We start from the raw sequence: 12,023 nt of genomic DNA on the forward strand, positions 1-12,023 counted from the left end.
ACACCCTCAGGTATTAAAGATACAAGTTATAAATAAATGTGATGCTAAAATTTAGATATTAAAATGGTTAGGATTTAACCCAACAAGGTAGAGACTTTTTCATTAAAAAAGATCTACCTTAAACCTTAAAAAAGACTAATAAATAGAAACTCGACTTAGAAAACAATCAAATAACAATACAGTTTACCTTAGGTAGGGTGCACTGGGGTGACGTGTCTTCCCCTTGCACAACCAATTCTTTTCTTAAACTCTCGCAGACCATAGGTTCTTAGTTACCATAATACTAGGTGGTGACTCCTAACTAATCAAGTAAATGAACGAGAAAATTGCTAACGGATGCCACGCGTTGACATGCGACACTTTGAATTATATATGTCCATTCAATTTAAAATTACCACTTTAGAGATTGTGATGTTCTTATAACTAACTTAATTTTGGTATATCCTCCTCACATCTCAATCCAATCTGTTTCCGGCCTTTCTATTGTAAAACGTTTTCGACATACGGCCACAAATAGATAAGATTTCCCAAACCACTACCCTCCCCTGCCCACCAAACTTACCACAATCCACCACCCTCCCCTGACCACCGCCGAAAAACCAAACCAACATGTTCACACTACGTCGCAATCATCTGCTGCAACATTTCTGTTTTCTCAAAATCCAAATCACCCTACTACCTTTGCACGACAACCTTCTTCTACCCCTGTCATACCCTTTGCACCTAGCACCAAAAGCCTTGGCATGTCACCACTTGACATTGCCCATCCAATCCTGCAACCTCTTAAACTGTTTTTTGAGAGATTTCCTTCCTGGGTTGATTACCATGATCTGAAAAAAGCTTTCCTTAAGTTTGGAAGGGTTACTAAGTTGTTCATCTCCAAACGAAAAACTACTCTAGGACGCCGCTTTGGATTCGTGGACATTCTATCTCCCATGTCTGTTAATGACCTCTGTGATCACGCCAACAACCTTTGGTTTGACACTTACAAACTAAGAGTAAACCCAGCTAAACATAGCCCCCCTACTCCTGCCTTGACACCAACAAAAACCCTTCCCAAACCTGCTCCACTACATACACCTAAGCTTTTGTTTAGAGATACCAGATCTTTTATTGAGGTATTAACGTCCACAAAGCCTCCAGTGGTCAGTGATGAGAAGAGAATAATAAACTACGAATCTACAGATGAGGATAAGGAATGGCTTAGTAGGAGCTTAGTGGGGAAGATCCTGCAAAATGCTGATGTAGCAACAATGGAGGAAAAGGTATTAAAATCTGTGGAGAACGCTGTGAGCTTCAGATTCCTAGGAGCTAGCCAGGTGATTGTGACTTTTGAGGACCAATTAGCTGCACGTAAGGAACATCACAACGCAAGATCTTTTCTGTATTCTATACTTAGTAACCTTAGGCAGTGGGAAGCAAGGATATGCGCCTATGACAGATTCGCTTGGATATCTATATTTGGGCTACCGATGGAAGGTTGGAATAGGAATTGTATTGATGCTCTTCTAACGAGTTGGGGAAATATTGTTGGTTATGACACGTCTTGTGTTAGCCAAGGCTCCATATCAGGCATAAGAGTACTTATCAGAACCATGAAGCTGGAATCTCTACAGGGTCAAGTGTTACTCAACCTTGATGGCATCAAGGTGGAGGTTTCCTTGACAGAAATCAAAGGCACATATATCCCATCTCTAACAACAATCAAGCATTCCATGGATGTCTCACATTACACAGCATCGGGGCTCTCTGATGACGATGAGGACGACCAAGGTGATGCTCCGATGAGAACAACATTGTCCCACAGAGCTACAGGACAAAGTGCAGAATTTGAATTTGATCACATTGCTGTGTTGGGCAACAACAATTCGTTTGACAGAGCACTCACCGAACAGGTCATGCCACCTATGTACTTATATCCAGAACTCACGGAGTCATGCAATCAAGCAGCCTTAGCGGAGGAGAGTGTGTACGAAGTTGACAACTGTCTAGCCCTGGTACGATATGCAGAGGTGGATGCAACTGATTATAGGATTGTAGTTGGGTAGCCTGTTATTTGTCTCTCTAAAGAAAAAGAATTGGATCAGGTGGGAGGCTGTACTGAGCCTAAGAAAACGGGCCGCAAGCAAAGCCAGAAACACCACATTATAGGCCCAACAACAACAGCTACTTCAACAGACACTGGGCCTTCTTTTGCAAACTTCATACATCCAATTGCTGACCCATCTGAACTTTGCTTTCTTGAATCACAGAATAAGAAATCGCAGAAACACAGAGCAAAGAGGATCAAACGCAAAACAAGTTCTCTTTCGAGAAGGAAATCACGTAAACTGGCACACCATAAACCAAAGCAACCTGAGACAGTAATCATAGAGTATTCAGTGTCGGACAATGGCATTAAGAACAGAAACACAATTATCTGTTGTGGGCAAGAGCAGGTGGGTGACGACGAGGCCAGTAGCTCACGTTATCAATCCCCTGCAACTCATGGTAACCAAGTTGCTGACACTTTACGATCCAGCTCTTGGGAGGAAGCTAATGCTTGCTGGGAAGTGGGAAAAGCTATCCTTCAAGTGCACGATGATAATCGCCTGATGACACAAACAATTCAGGAACTCATAGAAAATGAGCAGGAGGAGTGGCTTCGAAGGAAAAAGGAGTAAGTCAATTGTTTTATCCAGTCTGTTGGTATGGTTCTTACAACCAGTTTTATGGGTAGCATTGTTGTTTGGAATGTTTGTGGTTTAGGGGGCAGAGCTAAAAAAAGATGCGTGAGGAATTTGGGTAGGAAATTTTCAATTAATGTTCTGGGTATTTTAGAAACAAAATTAGAAAATATTCATGATAGTTTTATTAACTCTATCTTGGGGCGGCATGCTAGGGACTGGTATGCAGTCCCCTCTCTAGGTCTCTCTGGGGGGATTTTATGTATATGGAATCCAGCTTCTTTTTGTGTATCTAGATGTTCAATTGCTATGAATGGGCGTGTTTTACATGTTGAAGGCAATTTTACTCGGTATAATTTGGATTGCATGGTATCCTTTATTTATGCTCCGATTGATGGTACCCTGAAGAAAGAATTATGGGACTACTTGATTACTTTCAAAGATAGTGTTAGCACACCATGGTGTCTTGCAGACGACTTTAATGAAACTTTGTCACCCTCGGATCGAAAAGGTGGTTCAAAAGTTTCTGCTTCTATGACAAGATTCAAGCAGTGTATTGATAGTTGCGAACTTATTGATCTCCCCTTAACTAGAAAAAGATTTACCTGGACTAGAGGTAACGCAGCAAGTCGAATTGACAGAATCTTCATATCGGGTGATTGGCTGCAACTTCTCCCAGCCTCTACTTTATTCGGTCTCCCAAGGTTCTCTTCTGACCATAGACCCCTGCAGCTATTATTAGACTATACGAATTGGGGACCAAAACCATTCCGGTTTATGAACTGTTGGTGGCTGGTGGCTGACTTCAGACAGATGATACAAAGTTTCTGGAGCTCAATTTCAGTCTCATCAACTGGTAAAAGGAACATGGTCTCAGCATTCAAGATGTTAAAAGAGAGATGTAAGCACTGGAACAAAGAAGCTGTGGGCAACATGTCTAACCAAATCAAGGAGCTGGAGTTAGAAGCTGAATCCCTTGACCATAAAAAAGAATGCAGAGACCTGTCAGCTATTGAATTAATTAGAAGCAATGTCATTTTCTCCAAACTACGAACTCTGTATGGAATGCAAGAGTCTATCTGGCAACAAAAGTCAAGGGTGCAGTGGTGCAAGCTTGGGGACAAGAACACATGTTTTTTTTCATTTAACTGCAACAATCTATGGTTCTTATTGGCAATGGCAAGAGAACAGCGTTTTGGCATGATATTTGGCTTGCTAATCAATGTCTTGCGAATCGTTTTCCTACTATTTACCGTTTATCCAATGATAAAGATGCCAGCATTGACAAGATGGGCATGTGGGATGGTTTTGAATGGATATGGCTCTTTTCCTGGACTAGGCCTTTGAGGGGTCGAAACATTGGTTTGCTAGAACAATTATATGTTGTTCTCTCAACGGTGCACTTAGACAATGAAGCAGAGGATAGACTAATATGGAAGGACAACACATCAGGAAGATTTTCAGTTAAATCTCTATGTGGGCTTCTAAGCCCCACTCACTATTCTAACTATGGCTTCTCTTTTGCTGGAATATGGAAAGGTGTAGTCCCTCCTAAAGTGGAGATCTTTTGTTGGATGGCGATTATTAACAGACTCAACACCCGAGGTGTGCTGGTTAGAAGAGGTGTTTTGGATAGCTCAAACTCCAACTGTCCTATTTGTCTAGTTGAGGAAGAGTCGGCTGATCACTTACTTCTACATTGCCATAAACATTGGATCATCTGGTCCAAAATCATCAAGTGGTGGGGATTATCATGGTGCTGCCCTCAGAATTTGTCATGCTTATTTTCTCAGTGGACTGTCATGGTTCAAGGAAAATTTCAGAAGAAAGCATGGCTGATGATGTTTTTCTCAGTGGTGTGGTCCCTTTGGCTTCTTCGAAATGACCTGATATTTCAACAAAAGTCGCCGAACTATGATTCAGTGTTCTTCCTTATCATCACCCGGCTATGCTTATGGTTGAAAGCACTTCATCCTGACTTTCCTTACTCCCCTCTAGATCTGTTAAGATCGTCAGTAGGTCTGATCCGTTGGTCCAATGTTCAGATTTGTAGAACTGGTATTACATGGTCTCCTCCACCCATTGGCAGATTCAAGTGGAATGTGGATGGCTCCTCTCTTGGAAAGCCTGGACTCTCAGGTATAGGTGGTGCCCTGCGCAATCACCAAGGTCATCTCCTTGGTATTTTTTCCCTACCAGTAGGGACTCTAGACTCGAACATAGCTGAGCTGAGAGCTGTTGTCAAAGCTATTGAGCTCTCAGCCTCAAAGTGTCTCCTTCATCATAAGCATATTATTATTGAATCTGATTCTGCCAATGTAATCAGCTGGATGCATAATCCTCTCAACAGGCCATGGATGCATAGTGACCTCTTCTTCACAGTTCAGAAATTGACTAGGCTCTTTGGTTCAATTACTTTTTCTCATGTGTACCGTGAGAGCAATAGTCTGGCAGATTGTATGGCTAAGCAAGGAGTGCGCAGATCCAGTGATTTCATTGCTTGGTTTTGATCCATCTCTCAGATTATGTCTATCAGACTAAATGTGCATCTCTTCAGAGGCTTGGATTCATGTGAAAATTATTGGAGACTCTTGGAAGCTTCTTCTGGATTTTGCAGTAATGGTTATCTTGAGTAGTTAATATTGTTGCTTTCTTAGACTATATCTGATGTTTGGTCCTCTTTGTATGGACTTTGTTTTGAGTGGTAGTTCCTGCAAAATTGATATGCGACAGGCTTTGTAATTTTCATGCCGCCAGGCTATGGCGTTTAATGAAATCATATACTTCTCAAAAAAAAATAGATAAGATTTCCATGGCCCGCCTCAGTCTTGTTGATAAGAGAATGTATCCTGTGTAAAGTGTTTGCTTCACTTCGAAAGACGACAGTAGCAAAACAATTAGTCTAAAGAAAGAGTTGGAGAAAGAAGGAAAGAGCTAGAGACATGTTTCGCAAAATCTTAGCAGACAAGCCTCATGTAATCTGTATTCCCTGTCCAGCTCAAAGCCATGTAAAGGCAATGCTTAAACTAGCAAAACTACTGCATTCCCGAGGTTTTCTCATAACCTTTGTGAACACAGAGTTCAACCATAGACGCTTGCTTAAATCTAGAGGCCCTTATTCCCTGAATGGCTTGCCCGACTTTCGGTTCGAATCTATCCCAGATGGCCTCCCTCCTTCAGATGAGAATGCTACCCAAGATGTACAAGCAATTTTTGAGGCTTGCAAGGAGAACTTGATAGCTCCATTTAATGAATTGCTTGCCAAGCTCAATGATACAGCATCTTCTGATGTTCCTCAAGTGACTTGCATTGTATCTGATGGATTTGTGCCAGTTGCCATCACTGCTGCTCAGAGGCATGGAATTCCTGTTGCCTTGTTCTTTTCTATCTCTGCTTGCAGTTTTATGGGGCTTAAGCAATATAAAGAGCTCAAAGAAAGAGGACTGTTTCCATTAAAAGGTAAGTCCAAGAATTGGAATTGGAATTGAAATCACAACTTCAATATGATTTTTTCTTATTTCATTTGGGCATTAGATAAATATCCTAGTAGTTCATGTGCTGCATCATCGTAGCCGTCATCCATGGAAATGAATAGATTGGTACATGAACTGAGTTCTTATGGACTAAAACTTTCTGATTGAATGGTACAATATCCTGATAGTTTATGCTGGATCATGGTATAGTACATGTACCAGATCCGTGGTTATAATTCCAGGGTAGCCCTTCGGCTGCGTAACCTGAAATTTGATTTCAAGCTAGGGAACCTTTCTTCTCTTCTGATTTTACGCTCGTTCCTCTTCTGCTGTTGTATTCATTTACTAGCCCATAACTGGTATGCTACAAATGCATTTAATTTTTGTTCGCAGACGAGAGCTTTTTAACAAATGGCTATTTGGATCAAGTACTGGACTGGATTCCAGGAATGAAAGATATACGATTGAGGGATCTTCCAAGTTTTCTTCGTACAACAGATCCAGATGATTATTTTTTCAACTTCTGCATGGAATGTGCTGAGAGAGCATCTGAAGGTTCTGCAGTGATTTTCCATACTTTTGATGCTTTGGAGAAAGAAGTCTTGAGTGCTCTTTACTCAATGTTTCCTCGTGTCTACACGATCGGTCCACTTCAATTGCTTCTCAATCAAATGAAAGAAGATGATCTAGATTCTATTGGATATAATCTATGGAAAGAAGAGGTTGAGTGTCTCCAATGGCTTGATTCCAAGAAACCAAACTCAGTAATTTATGTTAACTTTGGTAGCGTAGCAGTCGCTACAAAGCAGCAGCTGATTGAATTGGGAATGGGACTTGCTAAAAGTGGCCATCCATTTTTATGGATAATAAGGCCTGACATGGTCACAGGCGACTCCGCCATATTGCCACCGGAATTTACTGACGAGACTAAAGACAGAGGATTTATTTCAAACTGGTGTCCCCAAGAGGAAGTTCTCAACCACCCATCAATAGGAGGTTTCCTAACACATAGTGGATGGAATTCAACAGCTGAGAGCATTTCTTCTGGGGTGCCCATGCTTTGTTTGCCATTCTTTGCTGATCAACAGACGAACTGTAGGTACACTTGCAATGAGTGGGGCATTGGAATGGAGATTGATAGCAATGCGGAAAGAGATAAAGTGGAGAAGCTTGTGCGAGAGTTGATGGAAGGAGAGAAAGGTAGGGAGGTAAAGAAAAAAGTCATGGAGTGGAGAAAATTAGCAGAGGAAGCCGCTGATCCAAGTGGGTCATCATCCATGAATTTAGACGAGTTGGTGAAGGCGGTGCTTTTGAAGTTTGAATGATAAACTCTCAACACAAGGTTCTCAATTCTATTTCAATAAATGTTTTATTTTTTCAATTGAAATGCAATGTTTTAGTTTTAAAATATTTCGGCATATCGTTTCGGGGTTGTACTGTTTATATATATATATATATATATATATATATATATTCAACAAACATAATTCAAATTCAAGATAAATTAATTATAAATTATGCAATACAAATACAATGCTAAACAAATATATTTTTAAATTTTAAAATATTTCTAAATAATCAAGATTAAATAGATCTTTAACTTAAAGTAATTCAACTTAAACAAAATATCAAAATATTATGAAAATAAAATGTTTTAACACAAATATTTTAAATATAAAGTTAGGTCAATGTTATCAAGGCTAATTGAATCTAAAACATTCCTTGTTTTGCTCAAATTCCTATAAAGTATAAACACGAAAAAAAAAAACATGAATATAAATCATATATATTAGTGATAAATCTAATTCTAAAAAATTAATATCATTGTTAATGAAAATAGTAATAATAATTTTTAATACTATTATTAATATCATTGTTATTGAAAATAGTAATGAAAATGAGCTTTTTATACTTGGGTGGTTTAATTAATTAAATTGAACGAGGTTCAATTTGATTCAATGGCTTTTCAAGAGCGGAATGGAACATGTGGAATGAAACCAGAACGTTCCAGCTGAAATTTTGCCGAAAAATCTGGAACGGACCGAGATGTAAAATGAGATGAAAATTGTTTCGTTTTTTAAATTGGTATAGAATGTTTCTGTCATTCTAATCAAAACAGAATAGAATTGACAACCTTGCTCGACACAAATAATGTATTATTTTAAATTTCTCCTCTTTAGAATGGAATCGTAAGTCAAATGAGTTTGGCTATGATTTATTTTGTATTATTTTTAAAGATTTAAATCCACGTGGAATTCAATTATTAACACTAAAAATATTTATAGAAATTACAACTTAGAAATGAAATTGACAAAATATAAAATGGACCTATTAAACAACTCATTATTTATTTCATCACAAAACATCTAAGTCAGTAATTCGACATAAGTTTCTATAATTTACAAACAAATACAATTTTATAAAATCTAAAACAAATTTTAACATGTACAAATTATAAATCCTTACAACATTTGTTTGAGAAAAAAAATAATAAAACAAGTAAACACCTAAACAAAATATATATACTACAAAAATATGAAAAAAAAATTAACTTTTTAAAATTATGTTCAATTTTTTTGAAAAAAAAAGTAGATTTACTTATATAAGATAGAAAATCCTCAATAAAATTTCAATCAGAATATGAATGCTGGCAAACCGAGTATTGTTATGGCTGGAAAAATTATGGGTCAATTATAAGGTTATGTCGTGATTATTATTGGAGGTCCAGATTTTGGGAGTTGCATGCCTTTCCGTTCACATTCAGTAGTGACCATTTCACAATTAATCGATCCAGTCAGAGCCTGTAAGCAGCCTTAAATAGCAGCATTAAATCCCAACCACCAGTCTCATAGAATACACATGCACGTACAGCAAAAGAGGTTGTAGCGAAAGGAACGTCAGCCACTATATATCATAAAAGATGCAATGATTTGACGTATGATCGATCCAGTATTAAAGTAGAAGCTGTGCAACATGTTTCACGGGGCTGACCAATCTATGATCTTGTGCCCTCTCTTTCTCTCTTGAGGTTTCAAAGAAGGTGCCGCCACCCCTCACTCTGTGTTGTCTCAACCAAGAGAGAAAGAGATTGGTAAAAAAAGAGAAAGAGAGGACACAGAGTGAGGGGTGGCGGCACCTTCTCTGTTCAGAAAACATGTTCTTTAGAAACTTTCCAAAATTGCTGAACTTTAGAAACTTTATTTGAAACCTTCCCTTTCCTTGTTGATTCACCATCACACTATTGCAGCTTCAATACTGCACACATATGTCACTTTATTAATGCTTCTCTTATGTTATTGGTTGACATTCCTTTCGTGACAGTTGATGGTGTTGGTGTAACGCTTTTAATTTTATTTTGGTCGGTTAGCAGATAGTATGTACATGTATAAACTATTTTGCCTTCTTGTATTGTCGTTCTCAACACCTTGTTAGACTTGTGTGTTTTAATTATTCTAACAAACTCCCTTAGTAGAAATTGACGATGTTGTCTATGAGTAATTCAATAATTTATCAGTTTATGATAGTATAATAAATAAATTGTTTGAAAGTAACAATATATGAAGTATTATATTTGCTGAATAAAAAGTCTTAATTCATCGCACAGTTAAATAGCACATAATTATGTGCTTGTCTGAATTCTATATCTATTAAATATATTTTTCTAACAATATTTTTTGGTACGGGTCGTTCAAGATGGAAGAATATTGACAGGTTCTCACTTGAAGGCACTTCCCTATCGTCATCATGCCATGGAACGTGTTGATTCTTTTTCTCAAGTGAGACTCGAAATAGTACGAGATAAATTTTATGATCTCTTCAATAATATAAACCTTGCATATCAAAGCCTCAACATGCACCTTGTTTTTTACTCTTTTTTTTTTTTAAGTTGAACAAGTACCTGCATGAAATTAAATGAATGCTTTTAATTTTTTTAAAAAGACTAGAATTTTAATTACAATGCATGTGTAATCCCTAACCTCTCGAATGAATACATCTATCTATGTTGGACTAGGCCTCTAACTCTCGCCTCAAATGGTGGATGTATGGGTAGATGCTTTATTGAGTCGAACGATAAAAAAAATATCATCTCAAGTTTGCATATTGTCTGGACGATATTCATTTCAAGCCTCTCTATGTGTTGTTTCTGCAACTTATTGGAGCATATATCTCTAAAGAAGTGACTGATCTATGTGAATGCATCTCATGTCTCCTTTGACAATAAATCATAGTAAGCTAGTGGAATAGATGTTTGCATAAACACGTGACAATCATGAATCTTTATTCCATGCAACATGCAATCCTTCAAATTCACCAACCTTGATATATTCGAAACATGTCCATTAGAAAAACACAGACTCTTAAGCCATTGGTAGACAAATAACTGTGCATTCTTGTCTATGACGACTTTGGACTTTCTGACTAGGGACTCATCATAAACCAACTCCATATTTTTATGGTGACAAAACAAAGATATATCCATTATAGTCTTGATGTTGTCCTTTGTCTTCCCTTTCACGTCCATAACCATGTTAAAAATATTTCCAAACATGGTTCTTTTCAATGTGCATGACATTAAGGTTATGGCGGGGGGATTGGCCTTCTAATAAGAAAGCTCCTAAAAAATACTTTGCTTTATCCATTTGTGAGTCAAACCAAAACCATGAAACTTCTGCTTACTGGATTAAAAAACCAAACACAATGTCATTATACTCTAACACCACATCATACAATTCTTCACCTAATGTTAGTGGCGGTACAACATCCCTTTCAACTCTATCAACAAAGAAGTTCTTTATATTATTTCTGTACTTATGATCATTTGGCAAGGACCGTCAATGACAATAAAAAAGGCGTTTTACGTTATTTGTTACTGTTAAAGCCTTGTTATTTTTCGTATAGTATGAACATGTTAGTTTTTCATGCGTGCTCCAACTAGAAACCATTTCATATACAGGAAAAAAAAATTAATAGTCCATATTAAAGCTACATTCATCTGAAAATTATGTTTCCTCAATATATCATATGTCAAAGCTTTGAATGACTACAATTGCCTCAACTCATCAATCAATGGACGAAGACAAACATCTATATTTCAACTCGAATTATTAGGATTGGGTATAAACATAGATAAAAACATAAACTCTAGCCTCTTACACATCCCTAATGACAAGTTGTAAAACATGAGTAACACCAACCAATAAAAATAAAGAGCAACAAATAACCCGAATGGATTAAATCTGTCTATACATAACCCAAGACACATGTTCCTTGATTCCACTGAAAAATAAAGGTGCACCATATTAAAATATTTACAGGTTTCACTATTAGAAAGGTGTACCATTACTCCATCCATTATATCATGTGAATAATGCCATGTCATGTGCTCAACAATATTTGGTGACATGAATAACTTTTGTAGTCTAAGTGTAACTGGTAAATATCTAAGTTTTTTATATACGACAAGAGTCCTTCCTCTTCCAATTTAAGGTTTATAATGAGCATGCCCACATATTCTACACTCGATCAACTATGTATTTTCATGGTAGAACAACATGTAGAAGTTTGAACACATGTCAATTTTATAGTATTCTAAGTTGAGGGATTTCATCATGGATTTAATAGCATAAAAGTTCTTTTTTCAACTTATTCCCTTCAAGTAAAATGTTTTTCACCTATTTAACAATTATGTCGTGACCTGTTTCACTCAACCCATGATTTGATTTAATGGTGAACATCTGTGCAATGACCGATAATTTACTGTGATTTGTGTACCCATCCTATAATGCTTCGTCAAAGTCATTCAAAAGATCAAAAGAGCCTGGCCGAGTCTATATTAGGTTCTTCATCTACTATAGAAAATTGACTGACATAACCTTGATTTATT

At 37.3% G+C, this 12,023-nt stretch overlaps 1 protein-coding gene across 1 annotated transcript; it reads left to right on the forward strand.

Moving 5' to 3' along the window:
- The first annotated feature begins 5,547 nt into the window (after positions 1-5,547).
- On the forward strand, positions 5,548-7,547 carry LOC118052972 (7-deoxyloganetin glucosyltransferase-like). The gene is made up of 2 exons (XM_035064081.2): positions 5,548-6,125; positions 6,533-7,547. Exons 1-2 carry the CDS (start codon positions 5,609-5,611, stop codon positions 7,462-7,464), a joined length of 1,449 nt encoding a protein of 482 aa, XP_034919972.1. The 5' UTR covers positions 5,548-5,608; the 3' UTR covers positions 7,465-7,547.
- The last annotated feature ends 4,476 nt before the right edge of the window (positions 7,548-12,023 follow it).

The sequence above is a fragment of the Populus alba genome, chromosome 6 (genome assembly GCF_005239225.2).
Source record: "Populus alba chromosome 6, ASM523922v2, whole genome shotgun sequence".
NCBI lineage: Eukaryota > Viridiplantae > Streptophyta > Magnoliopsida > Malpighiales > Salicaceae > Populus > Populus alba.